Source organism: Ochotona princeps, chromosome 19 (genome assembly GCF_030435755.1).
Source record: "Ochotona princeps isolate mOchPri1 chromosome 19, mOchPri1.hap1, whole genome shotgun sequence".
Taxonomy (NCBI): Eukaryota; Metazoa; Chordata; class Mammalia; order Lagomorpha; family Ochotonidae; genus Ochotona; species Ochotona princeps.
Window position 1 is genome coordinate 2,182,601 of NC_080850.1, and position 23,628 is coordinate 2,206,228.

General features: G+C 43.4%; 1 protein-coding gene across 15 annotated transcripts in view; it reads right to left on the reverse strand.

Annotated features, from left to right (window-relative positions):
- Nucleotides 1-23,628, reverse strand: part of NSD1 (nuclear receptor binding SET domain protein 1) — a 129,655-nt gene that overhangs the window by 31,297 nt on the left and 74,730 nt on the right. For 14 of the 15 annotated variants that reach the window (XM_058677597.1, XM_058677586.1, XM_058677592.1 and 11 more), the window contains 7 exons: nt 22,164-22,282; nt 21,107-21,250; nt 14,495-14,618; nt 6,656-6,856; nt 4,705-4,884; nt 1,727-1,883; nt 503-708 (listed from right to left, as the gene is read on the reverse strand). In XM_058677597.1, coding sequence (XP_058533580.1) covers nt 503-708; nt 1,727-1,883; nt 4,705-4,884; nt 6,656-6,856; nt 14,495-14,618; nt 21,107-21,250; nt 22,164-22,282 — 1,131 coding nt within the window. Of the gene's footprint in view, nt 1-502; nt 709-1,722; nt 1,884-4,704; nt 4,885-6,655; nt 6,857-14,494; nt 14,619-21,106; nt 21,251-22,163; nt 22,283-23,628 lie in introns of those variants that run through there. The other variant, XM_058677599.1, reaches the window with a different exon arrangement.

Genomic DNA, 23,628 nt, shown 5'->3' on the forward strand with positions numbered 1-23,628 from the left:
ATGTGGATCAACTTTCCTGTACAATCCTGCAGCCTCAGACACATGATGGCCTAGAGATAGGGATGGAGTGCTGCTTAATGGAGCAGGTGTGATATTTTCTTTCTCATTATTTATATATTTTAAAGTTAGAATTATAGAGAGGAAAACAGAGCAAGAGAGATATAGATCTTTCAACGGCTAGTTGACCACCCAGATGCTTGGAGTAAGTAGTGCTGTCCAGGCTGAAGCCAGCCAAGAACTCGCCCTGGGTCTTCCCATGGGCAGCAGGAACCGAAACACTCAAGTCCTCCTCCACTGCTTTCCCTGGGCATTAGCAGGAAGCTGGTTCTGAAGTGGAGCAGCTGGGACACAAAACAATGCTTACATGGGATGTTCGCCCTGCAGGCAGTAGCTTTACTTGCCCTGCCACAACACTGGCCCCATTGTGTGTGACTTTAACATAAAGCAGATAACTCAGGCAATTGCAAGGAACTGGTTTGAGGCGCAAACAGGATAAAGTTACCTTTTTTATACGTTCCATCCACTCCTTTGCCCATCTTGTCCTTGCTGCTCACGTCTCCTTCCATATAGGGGAACACTCGGGCCTGGTGGGTCCACAGATAGTCATTTGACCCAAAGAAGAGGACAGGGAACTCGCCCACATCATGTCTCATCTTATCAATGTTGGAGGGAACAGCTCGCGGATGGCAGATCTCTGCTGGCCACCACCTGGAAAGGCAGAAACAAGGGAGGAAAGTGCTGGAAGGCTGCAGGGCACTAAGAGAATAACCCACAGTAGTAAGGAACTGTCATGTGTTTTGGTTCACACAAAAGTCTAACCTTCAACAGTGTTACAGCTAACCAGTAGCAAACACTGGAAGCATGAAGACGCTATGAACAGTCACGTGAGCCACCACACACTTCCTAGGACTCAGTGACAAAGACTTTTCACTAAACTATTCCAAACGGCAACAGATATTTGAGCTGGAAAGCCCACCTACTTTATTCCAAAGACAGCCATAAACAGGCTCCTTGCCATAAGCCCAAAGAGTGCCTGATTAAACAGGAATTGTTAACAGTAAACTAGAGCCTTGGACAAACAAGGAAGGCCAGGTCATAAAGGTTAATAAAGCAAGTTGCAGAGAGCTGTATCAACAATAATTCCGAAGTATGTAAAACACAACATGAAATAAAGACTAGCCACAATTCAGGATAACAGCTACCTGTGAGCAGGAGAGAACAGAACCAGGCATGGCTACAAAGTGACCCTCAGATGACTGCAACGGTGCTCTACCTTCCTAACCGGGGGGTATAAAATAATTACTTGTTGCTTCCCAAATCATACATGTCAAATTATTTTTGCATTCCATATTTTGTGAAAGCAATTTTAAAAAGGCAAAATTGTGCATCCACTATAAAGGGCAATTACCGAGGATGGGGAAGCTGGGCACTGGCACGTCTACCAGAAAGAATCTCAAAATACTAACATCATACTTCCATTGTTAGTGAAACATTATGAGTTTTCGTTAACAAATATTCTACAAAGCAGAAACATGAGTACCAGTATTAGTTCTGTGATGTAAACTGTAAAGTTTGGGCTGTTGGTTATGAGGAAAAATTAATTCAAGGTGATGGTGTACCACACATACAAAGAAAAGAATTAGCAAACATAACCAGTGTGTTTGAGGAACCCAAGAAATGCAACATGACAAAAGCAGCGGGCAGCATTCTCTGTAGACGTACTTACCTGTATCGTCCGACCTTCACCCAGACAATCTCCCTGTAGTGTGGCTTCTTTCCCGCCTTGCAGTCGTTGCAATACCAGTTTCCTTCAGGGATATCAATGTTCAGGCATTCACGATGAAAAGCAGCAGGGCAAGAATCACAGCACAGCAGGCTGCCTCCTAGGGGAACCAACAGCACCAACTGTTTATCTCCTCAAAGGATTAGTCATTTAATATAAAATATCAAGAAGACATTTCCATGACCATTCATCGCCGGAACTCTACCTTCCTAACCAAGGGTTGTTACATTCATGGATAGCAAATGTGGCACCCTAATGACAAAATAAATTAAGGCAATGAAATCAGTACTAAATTCACAACAGTCATGTTATGTGCATATCCAGACAAGCAGAACTAAAAAAAGATGAGGGGAAATAATTAAGCCCATTTTGTTACAAAATGGGGATCCTGACAGACAAAAGGAGAGACGGAGAAATCTTTCATTCGTTAATTCATTCCTCAGATGGCCCCAGTTGCGGAGGTTGGGCAAGGTAGAAAGCCAGAAGCCTAAAACTCTACTCAGGTCTCCCACATGGGTGGCCATCTCTACCTTCCCAGCCACATTAGCAAAAAAGCAGGATCAGAAGCAGCAGCAATCAATGCTCTCGTCTTCAACTGTTACCACATCGTTGGCCCCTCCATGAACCTTTTGAATCCTGATATGCTTAGAGTTTAAAATTGCAAAACAACGTAAGCATATCTTAACTCAATTTGCACAAGCTTTCTATTTTTAAAATTACTTTTGAAAAAGAAGAGGCAGATACAGAGGGGGAGCTAGGCCATTCTCTCAATGCTCATGTCACATAGGCAAAGATCAGGGCCACGTGTGGGAACCCGAAACGCAGTTTCCAGAAATTGACAGGCGTACATTTGTTCATTTTCAAATAAACATTTGAAAAAAAAAAAAGCACGCAAGTACGAATAATTGTAGCATATCAGTAACTGACAACCAAAAACGGATGTCGGTCAGGGAGAAACAGGGAGGAGCACAAGCACTGTGACCACAGTGGGCGAAGCCTCCAGCTGGGACACAGGCACCCCACATCAGAGCGCTTAGGAGCTGCGTCCACTGCTTCCAATCCAGCTTCCTAACACCCTAGTGAGATACAGGGACAGAGATCTTAGGTTCCAGGCTGGCCCAGCCCTCTAAGCTGCAGGCACCTGAGGAGTGAACCAGTAGAGGGAACAGCATTTTGCCTTTGAAGTAAACAATCCCCACCCCCTTTTTTTAAAGATTTATTTTTATTTTTATTACAAAGTCAGATGTACTGAGAGGAGGAGAGATAGAGAGGAAGTGGAGCTGCCGGGATTAGAACCAGCGGCCATATGGGATCAAGGCGAGGACCTTAGCCACTAGGCCACGCTGCCGAGCCCAACAATCCCTTTTTAAGTGAAGTACACAGACAGTGAAGATTAATGGCAGCTGTAACCGTAAGGGTGTTTTCACTCAAAAACCATCAATATGCGACCGAGCTGCACCATGAATTCTCTGCAAATTACAAACCATTCACTGAAGCACGGCAATGTCAAAAAAAAAAAAAAAAAAGGGCAATGTGAAAATGCCATTAGTTTACTATGAGTTTAGAGCCACTACCTTGATTTGTTCTACTTGTTCTACTTGTTGTACTTTCCATGCAAATGCAAATGAAGTGAAAAAGGCAAGTAATAACTTTGCATTAACATGTAGAGTTTGATTTCATACATACTCCCCACCCCAAGAGCTACCAGAGCACCTGCCCCCACCATTTTAAAGCTGTTTCTTCTACAGTTAATAAGAAATTTCAGGAAAATGCGGTTAAGAGAACTAGCTATTGGTTGACTCTCTCCATACAGAGCTTTTTATCACAGGCCATTACCTGTGTCTCTGTGCTGAAAAAAGTGCATAGAACTTATCTCCAGTGGAATTCAAAGCACCCTAACGGCCTGTATTGTGCTGCAGTTAGCTAAACTATCACAACACCACAGTGGCATGCTGTGGGAGTCACAGCTGCTTGGCTTCCAATCCAGCTTCCTGTTAATGTGCCTGAAAAGGCAGTGGAAAAGGACCAAGACCCATCACCCTTGGTGGGAGGGAGACATGGATGCAGTCTTTCGCCTGGTTCAGCCCTGAGGTAGCCATGTGGGGAATAATGCAGAGGGTGAAGGATCTGTGCTTCATTCTCTTTTCACACGTTCAAATAAAAGAATGAATATAATGTTAAAGAGATTATATGATGATGGGGACAACGAAGTGACACAGCAAGCTAATCTCCACCCTTTATCACCGGCATCCCTTGTGGGCGCTGGTTCATATCCTGCTGCTCCACTTCTCAACCCTTCCTGTCTAAAGCTTGGGAAAGCAGCAGAAAATGGCTCTTGTCTTCAAGTACCTGCATTCCACTTGGGAGACACAGGAAGTTCCTAGCTCCCAGCTTCAGAATGGCTCAGCTCTAGCTGTTGTGGACATTTGGGGAGGTTATCAGCAGGTCCGAAGCCAGGAGCCTGTACCCTCTTCCAGGCCTCCAACATGGGTTCAGGGTCCCAAGGCTTCAGGCTGTCCTTAACTGCCCTTCCAGGCCACAAGCAAGATGGGACGTGGAGCAGCCAGGACCCTAACCAGTGGGATCCCGGCGTGTGCAATGCAAGGACTTTAGCCGCCAGGCTACTGTGTTGGGCCTGTGATGCTTACTCTTCTGGTGTTTGGATTTAGGTGAATTTTTTTCTGTGCATATTACTGATTCCATAATTTATCATTTTAGCAAAACCAAGTTATTCAAATTGCAAATTAAATCCTCTCACTATTAGGCAATCAAATTCTGCTATTCAGGATATCATTTTAAAATATGACTTCCGATGATATGGTGAAGAAAATTTTTGTTCCAACTACAAAACCATTACTAATTAGAAAACATAATATGAAGGCTTTATTAGACTACTTATAGCACAAGAAATGACGTCTTACCTTCTGAGCACACAAAACACCAGCTAACATTAACATGCTCGTGATTCCGACAGCCGCGTCTGGGGGTGAAGTGATTCGGGCAGATGATGCTGTTAGACGCGAGGATCTTGGACCCGGCAGCGAGGCAGAAGTCATTGGCGTGGTATGCCACCGGACAGCGCACACAACGCATCAGTCGACCTAAATATAGGAGAAGCAACAGAGGCAGGGAGAAGTACAAGAAAAACAAAGAAATTCAATGTAAGAACAATATGTGTCACTCAACTCTATTTACTAACAATGAGAAATGTCAGAAATGGAACACCAGACAATGAATTTTAAAATACCCAATTAGGAAAGCGTATATGGGAACTATATATAAAAATCTGCACAAGAAGTGGATCCTATCTTTATAAGGAGCTTGCTCGCCACAGAAAGCTCTACCCCAATGGCTACCCTACCACAGCCGCTGACCAAACTCCAAGTAACCTGGGAAGGGGCCAGGTGCCAAAATTACTTCTCTGGCACCATTATTCTTAAGAAAACTTTCAGGTTAATTACTTCCCACCAACTCCAGGTGTTATATATCACCTAACCTAATTTATCAAACTTGTTATTAAACTACTTAAAAAAAAATAGGCAGGGCCCGGCGGCGTGGCCTAGCGCCTAAAGTCCTCGCCTTAAACGCCCCGGGATCCCATATGGGCTCCGGTTCTGATCCCGGCAGCTCCACTTCCCATCCAGCTCCCTGCTTGTGGCCTGGGGAAGCAATCGAGGACGACCCAATGCATTGGGACCCTGTACCCGCGTGGGAGACCTGGAAGAGGTTCCAGGTTCCCGGCTTCGGATCGGCATAGCACCGGCCCGTTGCGGCTCACTTGGGGAGTGAATCGTTGGACGGAAGATCTTCCTCTCTGTCTCTCCTCCTCTCTCTGTATATCTGACTTTGTAATAAAAGTAAATCTTTAAAAAACAAAACAAAACAGAGATTTACTCATTTTTATTACAAAGTCAGATATACACAGAGGAGGAGAGACAGAGAGGAAGATCTTCCGTCCAACGATTCACTCCCCAAGTGAGCTGCAACGGGCCGGTGCTATGCCGATCCGAAGCCGGGAACCTGGAACCTCTTCCAGGTCTCCCACACGGGTACAGGGTCCCAATGCATTGGGTCGTCCTCGATTGCTTCCCCAGGCCACAAGCAGGGAGCTGGATGGGAAGTGGAGCTGCCGGGATCAGAACCGGAGCCCATATGGGATCCCGGGGCGTTTAAGGCGAGGACTTTAGCTGCTAGGCCACGCCGCCGGGCCCAAAAATAAATAAATCTAAAAAAAAAAAAAAAAAAAAGATAAAATAGGCTATGAAGTACCAACAAGATCTATAGGGAAAAGGGCATAAAAGGGCAAGCTGCATCAAAATTGTCAGCATTGCTAGACTTAAAGTGTCCGGCCCTCTTTGAGAAAGGTTAGAATTGTGCTGTCAAATGAGTATTAAACAGCAAACCACTACTGAACAGAAAGAATTGTCTGGATGCTGGATTTCAAACGTGGGCTTGTTTAACTTGACAGAAAAAATTTGAAATTTCAGTTCTCAAGATAACTTTGAAGCCAAAAAACATTCTAGCAGAAGAGCTTCTATTTTAAAACATAAATCGACACAATACGTGGAATGTGGCACACATTTCTGAATAGTATCATATTTGACAAGCACAGACACAAGAATCCACAGGGAAGAAAACACGTGATCTTTTAAAAGGATAGGGAGAAGGGGATATGTAGTGGACAACTGCTTCATGCTAAATCTAAAATGAAACTCCCCAGAAGGCAAAGTGGGGACAGCTGAACTAGTCCACGACTAAGACCTCCTCTCCCCCACACAAAAGCGCCCAATGTTGCAGAACACAGCAAGAGGGGCTGAGGTTGCAGTAAAGAGAGGCAGCACAGTGACAACGTGGCACGCGGGAGGCTGAGACCTTTAGATGCAGAGACACTCGTGGGGTTGGCAGCATGGCAGGTGATGCACATGTGGAGGGAGCACCGGAAGCCCTTGTTCTGCATGACCGTGGGTGGGTACTTCTGCACACACTCTTCATGGTAGAACTTCCCACATAAAGGCAACAGGCATCTTTTAACATCTTCCCCGCTCTGCTTACATACAAAACAGGTATGTATTCCTGGAAAACCCGAAAACGTAACAAGTTAGTTATCTGATCAAGAATTTACACAAAGCTGACCTTCGTATGTCAGGAGTTAGGAATTTGCACATGACAAGATTAACAGTTGAAAGCAATGAACAGTCTTAATCAGTGTCGACTGACAATCCGACAGACCCTGCTAACGTCACAACGCAATGCCAGCACCTGCTGCGGATGAAACATTCCTGACAAACCCAAATCTGAACCCACACCTAAAGCAACCAATATCTCTTACTGTAAGAAATACTACTGGAACCACGGAGAATAGAATCATTAAAGGAACACCAGGAAAACACAATTGACTAAATGAGTAGGTACAAAATTTAAAAGAACAAATAACCATTTAATCAAACATGCACAAATGGCATAAAATATTGAGGAGTCAGCACTGTGTAAGGATATGTAAGAGATGTAAACAGAGATCTAATGCAGGAATATTACTTAGATCCGAATTAAAAGACATGGATAATCTCAGAGACAAAGGGAAAAACTTGAAACTAAACTGGATAAATGATGACACAAAGGAACTACTGCATTCTCTTGTAACATAACTGGAAGAAAAATTGTTTACATTTGAAAGACAGAAATCTGGGGGGTTTCAGAAGCATTTTTAAGAGGGGTACCTTGTCAGAGCGACAATTAAGTAGGAAGGTGATAGCTATATGATTCAAGAGGTGAATGTAAGAGGATTCATTATGCCTTTCTATCTATGTGTATCTAATCATTTCTGTAAAATGTTAGCGGGGGAAAAAAGCAGCGGAGGCTCCACCTCACACAACCCAAGTGAAACAGCCTAGGACGTACCTGAACACGAACCCTGCCGGGGCTCATTCTGAACACAGGATCACATTACCAATCTCAACTACAAACACTGAGCATACACAACTAACAGTCTGAATAATCAGAGCTCAATGCTGTGGTGGACTAAGTATACAAAATCTGTGACATTGGCAGATTTGGCACCGGTTACAAGCACCAGTTCATGTTGCATCAGATTCATTTTTTAAACATTCATTTTATTGTAAAGGTAGATGTACAGAAAGAAGGAGAGACAGAGAGGAAGATCCTCTGGCCCAAGTACCTGGACAATGCCATCAAAGGGATGAAGCTCTTGATTCTTGTAGCTATAAGGAGAGTGAACCAGTGAATAGAAATGCCTGTCACCCTTATTTCTACAATCTGCTATTATAAATGAACTTCTATATTAAAAATCCCAAAGCAGGGTGGCCTAGCAGCTAAAGTCCTCACTTTGAACGTGCCAGGAAACCATATGGGCGTTGGTTCTCATCCCAGCAGCTCCACTTCCCATCCAGCTCCCTGCTTGTGGCCTGGGAAAGCATTCAAGGATGGCCCAAAGCCTTGGAACCCTGTACCCACGTGGGAGACCTAGAGAACTTCCTGGATCCTGGCTCTGGATTGGCACAACACTGGCTGTTACGGTCACTTGGGGAGTGAATCATCAGACAGAAGATCTTCCTCTCTGTTTCTCCTCCTCTCTGCATATCTGACTTTGCAATTACAAAAAATATATAAATTTTAAAAAAAAATCCCAAAGGGAAAAAAATTCCAAAGGGATCAACCCAAAAAATGAGAACAATCAAATCCATGAAATTTGTAGCCAATAAAATTAACATAAATAAGTCAGTAGTAAAAAAAATAGCACTTATTACTCTCAAAGACTTCTTTTTTTAAAGGTTTACTCCTTTTTATTTGGAAAATCAGATAAACAGAGAAATGAGAGACAGGGAAAGATCTTCCATACACTGGTTCACTCGCCAAGTGAACCAACAGCCAGAGCTGAGCCAATCGAAGTCAGGACCCAGGAGCTTGTTACAGGTCTCTCATGTGGGTACAGGTGAAAAATTTTTATACTGAAAGCTACAAAGCACTGAGCATATTGTAAATGGAAAGACATCTCACAGTTTGTGAAGTGCAAAAATTAGTACTGCTGAATAACCAAACTAAGTAATACCTACACACAACGTAAGCCATAGACAAAGGAAAGAAAGATAGAGCGGTTTCCATCTGTGCCTTCTGTCCCAGATGGCCACACAGCAAGAGCTGATTCGACCTGAAGCCTTGAGTTTCTTTTTTTTTTGTGTGTGTGTGTGTAAAGTTTTTTTTTTTTAAAGATTTATTTTATTTTTATTACAAAGTCAGATATACTGAGAGGAGGAGAGATAGAGAGGAAGTGGACCTGCCGGGATTAGAACCAGCGGCCATATGGGATCAAGGCAAGGACCTTAGCCACTAGGCCACGCTGCCAAGCCCAGCCTTGAGTTTCTTGCAAGACTCACACAGGGGTGCAGAGGTGCAAGGACTTGGTCATTCTCTGCTGCTTTCCCAGGCAGTCAGTCAGCAGGCAGCTGGACTGAAACTGGAGCAGCCAGGGCATAAACTACAGTGCCCATTCCTGGACTGTTTGCTCCTGATCCAAAGAGTCCAGTCACTTCAGGGATGGGGTGGGCGAGGACTGCGGTCCGCATCAGCTCTACCAGGTCCCTTAAAGAATGCTGGCACCTTAGGTGGAGGCTTTTGAGCTGCTCTGCTGTGGCACCATTCCAAACTCAAAGTAATACTAGCAAAAAGAACAAAGCTAGAGGAATCCATACTGCCACACTTCACAAAGGAACACAACAGAGGGCTCAGAAATAAATCCATGCTGGGCCAGACGCGATAGTGTAGTGGCTAAAGTCCTTGCCTTGAATGCACCAGGATCCCATATGCTGCCACTTCAAATCCCAGCAGTCCCACTTCCCACCCAACTTCCTGCCTGTGACCTGGGAAAGCAGTAGAGGATGGCCCAAAGCTTTGGGACCCTGACCCTGCATAGGAGCCAGGAAGAGCTCCTGGTTCCTGGCTCCTGATTGGTGCAGTTTTGGCTATAGCGGTCACTTTGGGGAGTGAATCATCAGATGAAAGATCTTCCTCTCTTTCTCTCCTCTGTTTTTCTGACTACCCAAAATAAATAAAGAAATCTGACAAAAAAGAGGAAGCAACCTCCTCAAAAATAGCAAGAAAACACGAAAGCAAACATAGTCTCTTGAAGGTGCAGAAAAACTGAAGCTAGACATCTATTTCTCATACAATAACCTTTTAAAAAGCTGGTACATAGGGACTGGTGTGATGGCTCGATTGGCTAATCCTCCCCCTTCAGGTGCTGGTATCGCATATGGGCATCGGTTCCTATACTGGCTGCTTCCGTATTTCACTCACTGGGAAAGCAGTGCAGGTTGGCCTGAAGCCTCGTGATCCTGTACCAAAGTGGGAGGCCTGGAGGATGCTCATGGAGCATGCTCTGAAGATGAGCTCACTTCTGGCTACAGAGGCCATGTGGGGAATGAACCGGCAGATGGAAGATCTTTTCTTCTATTTCTCCATGTCTCTCTGAAATTCTGCCTTTTCAATAAACATGAGGCTTCAATGCCCATTGACATGTATGAGAGCTGAATGGGATGTGGGACAGACTACACTAGTTTGCTCCACATACTGGCAAACCAGGGCAGGGGGCGGGCCTGTTGAGGGTTATTGTGGGTCGCCCCAATTAGGCTACAGCTCCCATTGGTTTGCCTGAGGGTCGAGTGTATGCTGGGCAGAATCAGGCTGGTCTGCAACACCCATTGGTTCCAGTGGAAGACGGGGCTGGAAACAGAACCAACCTAGCAATTGCAATCACCAACTGATTGGGGCAATGGACAGTGCTGGCCCTGTACTTGAAGGTACACACAAGAATCTGGTCTGGGAACACGTCAGACAAAGTTTCTTTGGAGATCTCCCCAATCGAACTGCTGGACTCAGAACCCTAACCATGAAAAGACAGAAGACAGAACAAATCAGTCAACTACCTAAGCTATATGTTGGCAGTGAAAAACAGGGCAAACGGAGACTCTACGGTGGACTATGTCAATCAGAGGAATCCTCAGTGACCTCATCGTGCTTGGAATGGCGAGAGTGGCAGCAATTCGTAACTGTTGAGCTACCAAAACCACCTGAGCAAGAGCCTCGGAGCATGCCCCACATCAGGTACCTGGGATGGGTGGGAGAATGCGTGGGGCTTCTCCCTTTATCTCCCCCTTTACCCCAGATACATGACCAAACAATGTGAAAATAATAGTCTTACCCACTTTCCTGTAGCCCTTGAATCTTTGTGCGCTAATTAACTATGTACAGAATGTCAAAAATAAAGAAAAAATATGAAAAAACAAAACAAAAAACCTGTTACAAGACACTACACTGGGCAAAGACATTTTAAATACGACCCACAAAGTACAGGCAAGCTGTGTTGTAAGAGCTTCTGCACAGCAAAGGAAAGAATCAACTGAGTGACAAGATAACCTAGGAAACAAAAGGAAATATCCAGCATACATAAGGAACACAAAGAATGTAAAACCCTAAGAATTCCAACTGCAATCTGTACAGCAAAGAGGCGTAGGTATTCTCGTATCCCTTACAACTAGCCACAAAGATATGAAACTACCTGGGTACGTTGAAAACAGAAATGAGTATATAAAAAAGAATATAGATGAAATCCTGTTACCTGCAACAATATGAAAGGGACTACCTGGAGGACATTATACTAAATGAAGTCAAGAACATAAAAACAGGACACGCTGCGATGGCTCACTGGCTGCATCCTCGCCTTGCATGTTCTGGCATGCCATAGAGTGTTATCCTACCTGCTCCACTTCCCCTCCAGCTCCCTGCTTGTGGCCTGGGAAAGTAGCAGAGGACGGCCCAAAGCCTTGGGACCCTGCACCCACATGACAGACGGGTAAGAGGCTCGAGGCTCCAGGCTCCTGACTTTGGACTGGCTAAGCTCCGGCTGTTGCAGCCATTTGGGGAGTGAAAAGAAATATCTTTCCCTCCTTCTTTCTAGAAGTCTGCCTCTCCAATAAAAATAAACAAATGCTTAAAAAAAACATTAAAATAAAACATGACCACGGGCCTGGCGCAGTAGCCTAGCGGCTAATGTTGTCACTTTGCACATGCCGGAATCCCAAATGGGCGCTGCTTATAATCCTGGCTCCTCCACTTCCCATCTGTCTCTCTGCTTGTGGCCTGGGCAAGGAGGGCCCAAACACGTGGGACCCTGTTCCCACGTGGGAGACACAGAAGAGGCTCCAGTCTCTTCGCTTTGGATTGGCTCAGCCCCAGCCGTTGTGGCCACTTGGGGAATGATTCAGTGGATGGAATATCTTTCTCTCTGTCTCTCTTCCTCTCTGTATATCTGACTTTCCAAGTAGAGTAGACTTTCCAAGTACAAGTAGAGTCTGTAAAAAGTAATTTAGTTTATGAGAAAACTGGAATTGAAGAGATGAACAGATTAGTCAGCAGTACGTAATTACAGTAGGCTGGAAGAAATGTGTTCCAATGGCCTCAACAGGAAAGGGGACCACAAATCACAATGATGTATCATGGCATGTGTCAAAAAGCTGGTATCATTATACATTCAAAAAATGCTGTGGGGCCTGCTGGGTAAAGTCCTCGCCTTGAAAGCACATAGATCCCATATGGGCGCCGGTTCAAATTGCAGCAGTTCCACTTCCCATCCAGCTCCCCACTTGTGGCCTGGGAAAGCAGTCGAGGACAGCCCAAAGCCTTGGGACCCTGCACCCATGTGGGAGACCCGATAGAAACTCCTGGCTCCTGGCTTTGGATTGGCTCAGCTCCAGCCATTGTGGTCACTTGGGGAGTGAATCATCGGATGGAAGATCTTCTCGTCTCTCATCTTTTCTGTATACCCGACTTTCCAATAAAAATAAAACGTAAAGCCTAATTAACATCATTTTCATAATCTTTTAAAGGAAACTAAAAAGGTAAGTTATGGTTCAGGACAATATTTTGGAAATAATGTGATAAAGGGCTTATATCCTGAGTGTATAAAAGAATTCCTAAATAAAATTCAAAAGTAAAAAGCCAACTGGGGCTGGGAGCTATGAAACAGAAGGTTAAACAGCTGCCTGCAATGCCAATATCTAAGTGCTGTCCTGGATCTTCTACTCCTAATCTAGCTCCCTGTTAACACACCTGGGAAAGCACACGCATACAGTCCAAGTCCTTGGGTCCCTGCACACACATGGGAGCCCTGAAGAGGCTCCTCGCTCCCAATCAGCCCAGCTACAGCCACTGGGGCCATTTGGGGAGTGAACCAGAGGGTGGAGTATCTCTCCGTCTCTCCTTTGTGACTCTGTCTTTAAATAATTCTTTTTGAAGGCAAAAGTACAGAGAGGAGGAGACACATACATGAAAGCATAGAAAAAAGAAAAACAGGAAGATCTTTCATCTGCTGGTATAGTCCCCAATGGCTTCAACAACCAAGGATGGGCCTAGAACTCCAGCTAGCTCTCACACAGGGCTACAGTGGCCAAGGGATTTGGAACATGTTTTGCTGCTTCCCCAGACATATTAACAGGGAACTGCATTAGAAGTGCAGCAGCCAGGACGTTAACTGGTGCCCATGACATGCCAGCATCACAGGCAGCAGGACAACCAGCTGCGCCACAACACTACATTCATTTATTTGAAAAGGCAGAGAGAGAGCGAGAAAGAGGGAGGGAGGGAGGGAGGGAGGGAGGGAGAGAGAGAGAGAGAGAGAGAGAGAGATTGATTGATTGATTGATTTTCCCTGTGTTGATTACCCAAATGGCTTCCTGGGCTTGGCCTGGGTCAGGCCAAAGCCAGGAGCCAGGAAGTCTGTCCAGGTCTCCTAAATGGGCAGTGGGAAGAAAACATTCCAGCTGTTACCTGCCACTTCCCAGAAGCATTAGTGGGGGGCTGGGATCAGAAGCAAAGACTCACCAGGACACAAACCACCATTGTGATAGGGAATGTAGTTGTTCCAAGTGATGCCCCCAAACAGCATCCTCTTTACTGGTGTAAGAAAGTATATACAAGACCTGGTGTGACAGTCTACTGGCTGTTTCTGTATCTCCTTTTCTCCATATATGCCTTTCCAATAAAAATAAATAAATCTTAATAGTCCCAGTTGTACTTCTGATCCAGCTCCCTGCTAATGGCCTGAGAGAGCAACAATAGATGGCCCAAGTGCTTAAGTCCCTGTACCAACACGGGGAACCCAGAAGAAACTCGTGGCTCCCAGCTTCATACCAACACAGCTGCGGCCATTGTGGCCATTTGGAGAATTAAGCAGAGAGTGGAAGACCTTGTTCTCTACAGCAATTCTTTTTAAGTAAAAGACATACATCTTTTACACATACGTAAAAACATGTCACTTGTCACTTAAAAGCCCTCCTAGTCAGTCCTTCCACCACTGACTAAAGTATTTCAAGCTCTAGAGTGGTATATATTCCTCATATCCTAAAATTTCTTACTTTCATGACTAGATTTTGTTTCCTATTCCCTCCTGATGGCAATTTCTATTTCTCTTTCAAGCCAAACTCAGAATGCTTCCTAAATGGCCTGAGCTCATACTTCCAATAATGTTACTCATTTATTATTCACTTGGTCTACCTTTCAGATGGCAGGGACCACAAAAATACTTGGGCAAATAAATAGCCCAGTATTAAAACAAACTAGTGCCTGCAATTAACGCGCATCCTCCCTCTGAAAGACTTGCAACCAGATCATCGTCAGGAGGTTGTTCGATGTCTACTTTACCTGTGCGACATTCGTTGCAGATAAATTTTCCTCTGGGCATCTCCGTTAACCCAAGGCACTCGAGGTGGAAAGCCCCGCAGCACTGAGCCTCACATAATAGCAGCTCACCCACCTTCTCACAATTCTGAAAGACAAAGAAAATAGATCTCTCTATAGAAAAAAGGTTTTGAAAATTTCAAGTGGAAAGGCATCACATGAGTCGGAAACAAGAAATCTTGCCATTCTTTATACTAGTCATTAATAATTACTTCCTATGTTCCAGGCACCACAGACTTTATAGCTTTTAGGGCTGTTATATTCTAGGTATAGGAGATACAGTGACCAATGAAACAAAAGGGAGAGCCCGGCATGGTAGTCTAGCACCTAAAGTCCTCACCTTGAAAGCACCTAGATCCCATATGGGTGCTGGTCCTAATCCCAGCAGCCCCAGTTCCCTGTTTGTGGCCTGGGAAAGCAGTCAAGGATGGCCCAAAGCCTTGGGACCCTGCACCCTCGTGGGAGACGCCATAGAAACTCCTGGCTCCTGGCTTTGGATTGGCTCAGCTCCAGCCATTGTGGCCACTTGGGCAGTGAATCATTGGACGGAAGAGCTTCCTCTCTATCTCTCCTCCTCTTTGTATATCCGACTTTCCAATAAAAATAAAATAAATCTTAAAAAAAAAAAAAAAAAAGATACCAGATATGTATGTATTGAGGAGGAAATCAGACAAGCCATGTGGTTGGGGACTAGCAGTGGTATTTCAAACTCAGCTCTAAATGCCATGTCTACACAGGATCTGAAGGACCAGAAAAGCAACAAGTACTCAAAGTTCACCACATGAAGGGCCCAGTGTGATAGCTCAGTGGCTAAACCCACATCTTGCATGCACTAGGATCCCCATGGGCGTGGGTTCATGTCCCGCCCGTTCTACTACTTCCCATCCTGCTCCCTGCTTGTGGCCTGGAAAAGTAGAAGGTGGCCCAAAGCTTTCTGTCTCTACACTCCCCCGTGTGGGAACCCAGAAAAAGCTCCTGGCACTTAGCTTCAGATCGACTCATCTCTGTCCTTAGTGGCCACTTGGGGAGTGAATCAGTGGATGGAAAATGTTTCTCTCCACATCTCCTTGTTTGTAAACTTTCCAGTGTCTAAGCAGACCAAGATTAAATGTGCCCCCCATCCTCATCCTCCCCTCCAAAAGATGAAGATGCTGATAATTTTAGATTTTGTTGTAATTGAAAAGATATACCATCGGTGTCTTACCAAGGGACGGATGGGATCATGTGTTTATTTTTAAAAGAACCCTCCATAGCTGCACAGAGAATGAGTGTACCACAAAAAGGAACGAGCCGCACAGAGCCAAATCAGCAGGCTATAGTGCCATACTTGAACACACTGGTGCTGGCCTGCTGTTTACAGAGGTCTGGCCAAGGCCTCCAAGAGGCCACGCTTAGGAAACACAGGTTTGGGAAATCAGGATGTACACCTGTCCCTGTCTAGACTGTGCACATTCTCAACATGTTTCTGTCAGCACTTAAACTCCTGACTTGTATTCCTAGTGATGAAAACAAAGAACCAAATACATAGTTAAATGGCTTCTACGCTCAGCCAGCAATCCCTGCTGCATGTGAAGCTCTGTATATGCTCAATATAATGTGTGTACACTCAAATATACCTTAGACCTCTAACTACCTCATACCTCTGCATAAACAGCTGTTCTATTATATTGCTTCTGGAATCATGACAAGCAAAAAAAAATGTTGGCACATGTTTAGTACAGATGTGGTGCCACACAGACCCATCATCACCTAGCTACCTCGTGAGCAACAGGGCCACCCTTCCAGCTCACTGACCCACCCACCCCTGCTCAGTGCTGATCTGTGCTCAGCTGGATCTAAAGATGTGAGCCAGCTGTAACCACCATATGAAACACGAAAGGGAAAAATGGGTCAGCAATTTCTACTGTCTTAAGGACTCAAAAGCTAGTACCTGTTGGTCACCAAAAGACTTCAACATTTAGAGGAGTAGGAAAGACTTGGCAAGAAAGGCTATCGAAGAGGACTTCCAAAGCCACAATCCACCTGTATTTGGCACACCTGTTTTCCAGTATTAGCATGCAAACATTGACAAATGTTACGTTACAGCTTTACTCTGCATATGGTAGTGTCTCAATCAGTTTCCTCAAATTTAGATCTCAAACACAGGAAAAATTAAATAAAAATTTGAAATTACCTAAATGCTATGAATTAACTATAGCTAGGATCATCATGTGCTGTATCTTCAAAACTGGGACACAAGTAAATGGAAATGTTAATAAACACAGGAATACAAACAAGCCAAGGGAGCAGAGGGAACAAAAATTTTAACTTAATAATAATAATGTTTGTAAGATATTTGCAAATATTGGACAAAAATGCCTTTGAGCATTAGCTCTGTGCTTAACATATAGTGCAGTATGATCAGTGAGAAAAAACGGGCAAAAAACTGGATTGAAATACAATTAGTCAAGAATCAAGATGGCGGAATAGGGTAAGGACATGTTTAAACGGACGGAAAAACATTTAATCAGGATGAAGCAGAGAGGACATATTTCAGGAAATAGGAAAGGACAGAACAGCAGAGGGGTACCTGGAGACCGACAGATACAGGAAAGCAGCAGACACAACAGTGTGGTGCTACAGTGACTGATACTCCAGTGGCATTCAGCAAATGGCGATCTGAGCTCCACCAGCAACCAGGTGGGAAGGGGCTTTCACTGGGAGCTTGGGAGGTGAACCCAAAGAACTGTCCATCCTGCTGGTCCATTTGATTTGACCAGGAGCAGAGACAGAGCAGCAGATCCCAGATGGGCAGTGCAAGAACAGGATGGATTTCATAGCCCAGTCAGCCCCCCAGAGCTGAAATGGGCACCATTTTGCAGAAGGAGGCAAAGGACTGAGCATACACTGGGCTGGGAGTGAGCTCATTTCTGATTCAGTGAACTGCATCCACATGGCATTCTACGGGTTCCACCCGGGGCAGGTCTGGGTAGCCCTCGGATCTGACGGCCAGCAGATAAAGAACTGTAGTAGTGGCACGTCAGGCGCCATTTTGCACACTGTGGGAATAGCTTTAGGACTGCATGGGACAACAGTGAACTGTGCATGTGCTGAGCTTGCGAGAACTCGCTGAGTTCCATGGATTGCACTGGTCCCGCAAGAAAATAATACCGACTGTGGCATCGTAATGGTCAAAATAGGTCTGTGTGGAACCCATACCTAACATCCAACAGATTCAGACAAGATCAGTACCACCAACAACCTAGCTATATAGGACACCTGGTGTCTCCCTAATCCTGGGACCTGCTCCAACTGGAAGTGGGAGAAAGGTTGCAGAAACAACGGTGCAACCTCAGCATGGTATCACAGGAGTTGGAGAGTGGTGAGCCAAGAGCTGGGGCTATGGAGTTCTTGGTGGAAATCTAGCTTAAGAACCCAGACCTGGAACTCGCTGGAGGGAGTGGCACAATTGGCTGCAAGCAAAGAGTTGTGTACCAACTGTAATAAGTAAAACTGAACTGTAGACCTGTGGGTGACACAGCTTAGAAACCTACCCCAAGGAGAAGACTCTGCTAACCAGAAGTACAATGACCAAGAGCAAAAGAAGAGACAAAGGCACAATGAGTATTACCAAAAACTCCCTGCAAAGGAGCAAAAACCTATGCCAACCTCAGAGTTCACTGAGGAAGACATTGAGAAAATGGGGCACACAGAATCCATAAGACTCACTTTAAAGCTTTTGATCAAAAATGAGACGCTCATCCAAGAGTTCAAAGAATTTAAGGAAGCAATAAAGCAAATCAAGGCTGATATATCAGAAATTAAGAACACAGTAGAGCAAATTAAAAGTAGAGTGGAGAGTCTCCAAAAGAGAATGAAGCAAGCAGAAGAATGAATCTCAGAAATGGAAGATATTTCCTGTCATCAGGGGGAAGCAAACAAAAAGCTGAAAGCAGAGCTGGATCAGGTTAAAAAAAGTATTCAAGAAGTGAAAGACATTATTAAGAGGCCAAATATAAGAGTTATTGGAGTCCCAGAAGGTGCAGAAAGAGAAGCTGAGTTTGCAAATGTATTTAATTAAATAATAAAGGAAAATTTCCCTAATCTGGAGAAAGAATTGGGAAACAAGTTCCAGGAAGGGCACAGAACTCCCAACAGGCTTGATCAAAAGCAATCTTCACCAAAACACATGATTATCAAGCTCTCTTCAATTGAACATAAGGAAAAAATCCTTAAATGTGCATGTGAAAAAAATCAATTGACATATAAAGGAATGCCAATTAAGCTCACAGGAGACCTCTCACAGGAAACTCTACAGGCAAGAAGAGAATGGAGTGACATATTCCAGATTCTAAAAGAAAAAAATTGTCGGCCTAGAATAACATATCCAGCAAAGCTTTCTTTCGCCTTTGAAAATGAAATAAAATTCTTCCACAGTGAAGAAAAGTTAAAAGAATTTGCATCTTTCAAACCTGCCCTCCAAATGATACTTTAAGATGTTCTCCTGACAGAGAAGAGGCACAGCACCTACCAAAACCAAAGGCAAATGGGAAGAACATCCCAGTAAAATGACAACAGAAGACTAAACCAATGAACAACCCATTCCTAAAATGACAGGACCAAAGTAACACCCATACATATTAAACTCTGAAAGTAAATGGCTTAAGCTCAAACGTCGTAGATTAGTAGAATGGATTAAAAAACAAAACCCATCTGTTTATTGTCTGGAGGGGACACATTTCACCAACAAAGATCAGCGGAATCTATACTGCATGAGTTTTGTTGTTTTCTGTTGGTTTCATCTCTTCAAAACACTTTCTTCTGATTAAATCATTCAATGACTCCTAGATCATGCAGTGGCATCATTTTCTTCAAGAAGGTTCTTGATTTTCATTTCTTCAGCTACACATTAGTCATTTAATTTAATAGCATATTATTTAACTTCTTGGTGTTAATTTCTTTTTTTCTCCCTGATGTTGATTTTCTTTTGTGGCTCTTCATTTAAGGGGATGTATAGTAGCTGTGTAATGGAGACTGTCATATCTAGTAACGTCATTCAACTTCATGACATTGTAAATTTCTATTTTTCTTTCTATTGTTGATTTTGTATTATGACTTTTCATTTAAGGGGATGTACAGTAGCTGTGAAATGGAGATGAACATCCAGATGTGAGGATGCAGTGTGGTATGCATTTCTGTTTCCAGACAAAGATGGACTTACAATGAAACTGTTTACTAGATCTTGACAATAGGATTCTGGACTCTCTGCCATTGTCCATATCCGCAATGATGGACATATGACTGTGTATGAAGAACAATATCTTAGTAATGATATAGAGAAACTAGGTGTGGGGGGGAATTGGGGAAAGGATAAGGGAATATGAAACTGTATCATAAAATGAATAATAATAAAAAATGTAAAAAAGAAAAAAAATACAATTAGTCACAACTAATTCTGAGCCTTTTTGGCTGTTTCAATCAAAAGACAAGTAATAGCCTCAAATTTCTATATCATGGTGTTTTTGTTTTTTTTTAAGAATTTACATAGGTCGATATAGAAGAGAGGATAAATAATGAGGATACAGAAAGCATCTACTTGACTAATTTCAAAATCAGATAACCTCTTGATCCGATTGGCACCTCACGGAGGGTGACCAGAGTCCCAACCTAAGAATACAGGGACATGCAGAGCGCCCAGGGGTCAATCCAGGCTTGGCGGTGTTGCCTCAAACAACCACCTTAACCAGCGTGATTCAGTTCTAACTATGAAATGAAGAAAATAGTACTCTACCCTGTGCTATTTACTAAGACTGAATAATACTTGATACACAGTAAATACTCTGTAAGTATTTATCAAATGGGAAAATCCAAATGATTGATTTTTCACACCTGTCACTTTAAAACAGGCAAGCAAACAAAAAATATCTCAGGGCTGGTGTTGCGGTTCAATTGGCTGATCCTCGAACTTTAAAAACCGACATCAATAGAGGCACCAGTATGAGTCCTGGCTGCTCCACTTCCCACCCAGCTCCCAGCTTATTGCCTGGGAAATTCAGCCATAGGTCATCTCAAGTCCTTGGGACAATGTCCTCCTGTGAGAGACCCAGAGGAGGCTCCTGGCACCAGAATGGCTCAGCTTCAGCCACTGCCGATATTTTGTAAGTGAACCAGCAGAAGGAATATCTGTGTCTCTCCTTCTCTCTGTAAATCTGCCTTTCCAATAAAAAATTTTTAAATCTTATAACACCACCCCCTATCAAAATCTCCTGACAAATTCCTTAGCAATCCAAATATCCTCACAGTGTGAGACAGGGACAGATTTATGTTTGAATGACCAACTAGAGATGCATGTCTCCCATCTCAGATCCGCTTCAGGGTTCAAGGGTAAATCAGGCAGATGACCGACACTAAACGACCTTTTTTTCCATTCTCTGCTGGGGGATGGCACATGTTACAGCCTTACTGAAGGGATTCTACTGAAATCATTCAAAAGACATTTATTCTAACTGTGATAATTCTGTTATAAAGAGACACAGAAAGGGCTTCTTTAAGAGCACAAGCAAGGAATGAGAACACAGGCAGGCAAGCACTTTCTACCTGACACACGTTCTCCTTGAGTGCAGCTCCTCCACCTCGTTCGCCCTGCAATTTTTTCGATGCAGGCATCCCAGAGTCGTGTTCTATTCCGTCCTCAACAGCCTCCTTAGGACTTGCCGCTGTCCTGTGAGCCATCAGTTCTCCCTTGCAGAGAAAAAAATAACATCCCACGTCTGTATTATTGATGTCTACTCCATTTGACCCCTCCCTCTGGGCTGCTATTTGTCTAGCCATTAAGCACTTACAGATGTTCAGCCAATCACGCGGGCGGACTGCATGCAATGTTAGTTCTAACCCTGCTGTGATTGGGCGGGTAGTGGGCGCCTCATGCCCTGCCACTAACTGCTCTGAGGCTGTTCCACTGGAACTTTTTGGGCTGTTCCATTTTAAGGTTTCACTAAGGGAGAGAAAACATTCTTCAGTTTATTTGATTACTTATTTGTCCGTCCAAGATCAGTGTTTCCTAAACAATGCCCTCCTTGGGCATTTTCTTTCTACTGTACTAGAAAGAAACTCTCCTCATGCTAACACGTGGTACTGCCCAGCCTTGTTCTTGTTCTCTTTACACTTAGCTGGAAAGCCAGAGGTAGTGTCATCGAATGCCCTGATGTTCTATACGGAGATTGTTTGAAAAAGCTCATGTACATAAACATTACCTTAAAATCAAGCAACTGAGGATCAAGAGATAAAGCAAAAAAACTTTCCTCTTAATTGTAGCAGTCTCAGCTTGTAAAGGGCAATATCAAAGGCTATGCAAATCATATGGTTTACTAATATTGTGCTCTCTGGTTTTCTAAAAAAAATTACTTAATATAATAACATCTTAAACACAGGGTCTAATCTTCTAAAAAAAAAGACCATATCCACAGTTGCAATATGTAAACTATGCAAATAATTATCTCACTAGGACAAGACCTTCCTTTTCTCCAAGATTTCTACCTATTAGCCATTTAGTAGAAAACTATTCTTAAGTAAGCTCAAGGGAAAGTGGGCTGTGGCCTCTATTGTGCAAAGGAGCTTCTCTTTGGAAGGTGAAAAATGAGGAACTTGGTGATACCTCTGAGCCTGGCACCCCTTTTGATGAGTCGGCATTTTTCACTTTTTTACACTGCACCTTAGCTCCAATATGCCTCTGTCGCTTTCGCTTTCTTGGTTTATCAAAAATTTTGGTAGTGCCTATGACAGAAAAAAAAAAACAAAAAAAAAAAAAACAGATGTTACCCACTAGGTGATCATGATGGTAGATTCCTCAAGAAATGTCTTTAAATAAAAAGACCACATAGAATTATAGCATACTAGTGTAAAATACAATTACAAAACTCCCCAGGTTTCTAAATTAGGAAAGAAAGGTGAAAAAAAGATACTTACCCTTGACTCTAATTAGCTAAAGAAATGGTTACAGAGACTTGTGCCTCACATGTATTAAATAGCAAATGTAGAGGCTAGTGAAGTAATTTTGCCTTGTATGATTGAAATGATAGAATTTCCAGTTCCTCCAGAGATTTTAATATCCTATACATGGAAAGTGATTGTATTTACTAGTCAAAAAGAAGATGCTAACCTATAGACTCCAAGCTTACAGACAGTGAGTTACATTTCTGGAGGCCAGCATTGTGGCACAGCCAACAAAGTTGCCACCTACAACACCAACATCCCACTTAGGAATAGCCTAGGAAAAGTAATGGCAAACGGCCCAATGGTGTGGGGCTCTGCCATCCACTGGAGGAACCGCCTCTTTCTGGCCTGACCCTGACCAGTCATGTAGCCATTGGGGAGTCTCTCTTGGGACTCTCATAATCTATTAGTTAAACAAACAAACAACAATAACAACAACAACAATAAAGTAGGATTGAAATATGTAAGATGCTGCTAGGAAGAAAGGTCCCCCGGATCATTTAGTGGTTTAACTTAGGTAACTTGTGTCCATCCTCGAACATGCAGCCATACAAAATGAATGTACAACCGCAACTGGCATATGTAAATGAAGAAACTCCAGGTCTTCCCTCATTTTCCATCACACGCATTTTAGCTCTTTGTGTTCACCTTTTCAACTGCCTACGTGAAGATGTATTACCAAAGCTGCTGACAGTCTGAGAAGAGGTCACATGATGGCAGGGCAAAAAACCAAACCAAACCAAAACTCCTGAAATGTGAAAGTAGAGGCACAGAGCCTCTATTTGTTATTATGAATAGTTATTTTAATAGCAAGCATATTGACTGCTGAAATAATTGCCTATATGATTAAAATAAATTGACGTAATACTAGATGTACTAAATAGAAAATTTACAAGCACATGGGTTACATTATCTTATTTCTTAGATGAAAGACCACATGTGGTACACTACTATTTCAAGAATAACACTAAACAAAAAATGACATTGTTAGATGAGTGCTCCAAGTGGTACAAAAAATTGGCACGGAGAGGTTCCAGAGTGGTAACAAGTACTGTGGTAATGAATTTGGTGTGGATTTAGTTTCCTAGCTCTGCTTTTTCATTCATCAAGTTTTTTCGGGAATACAC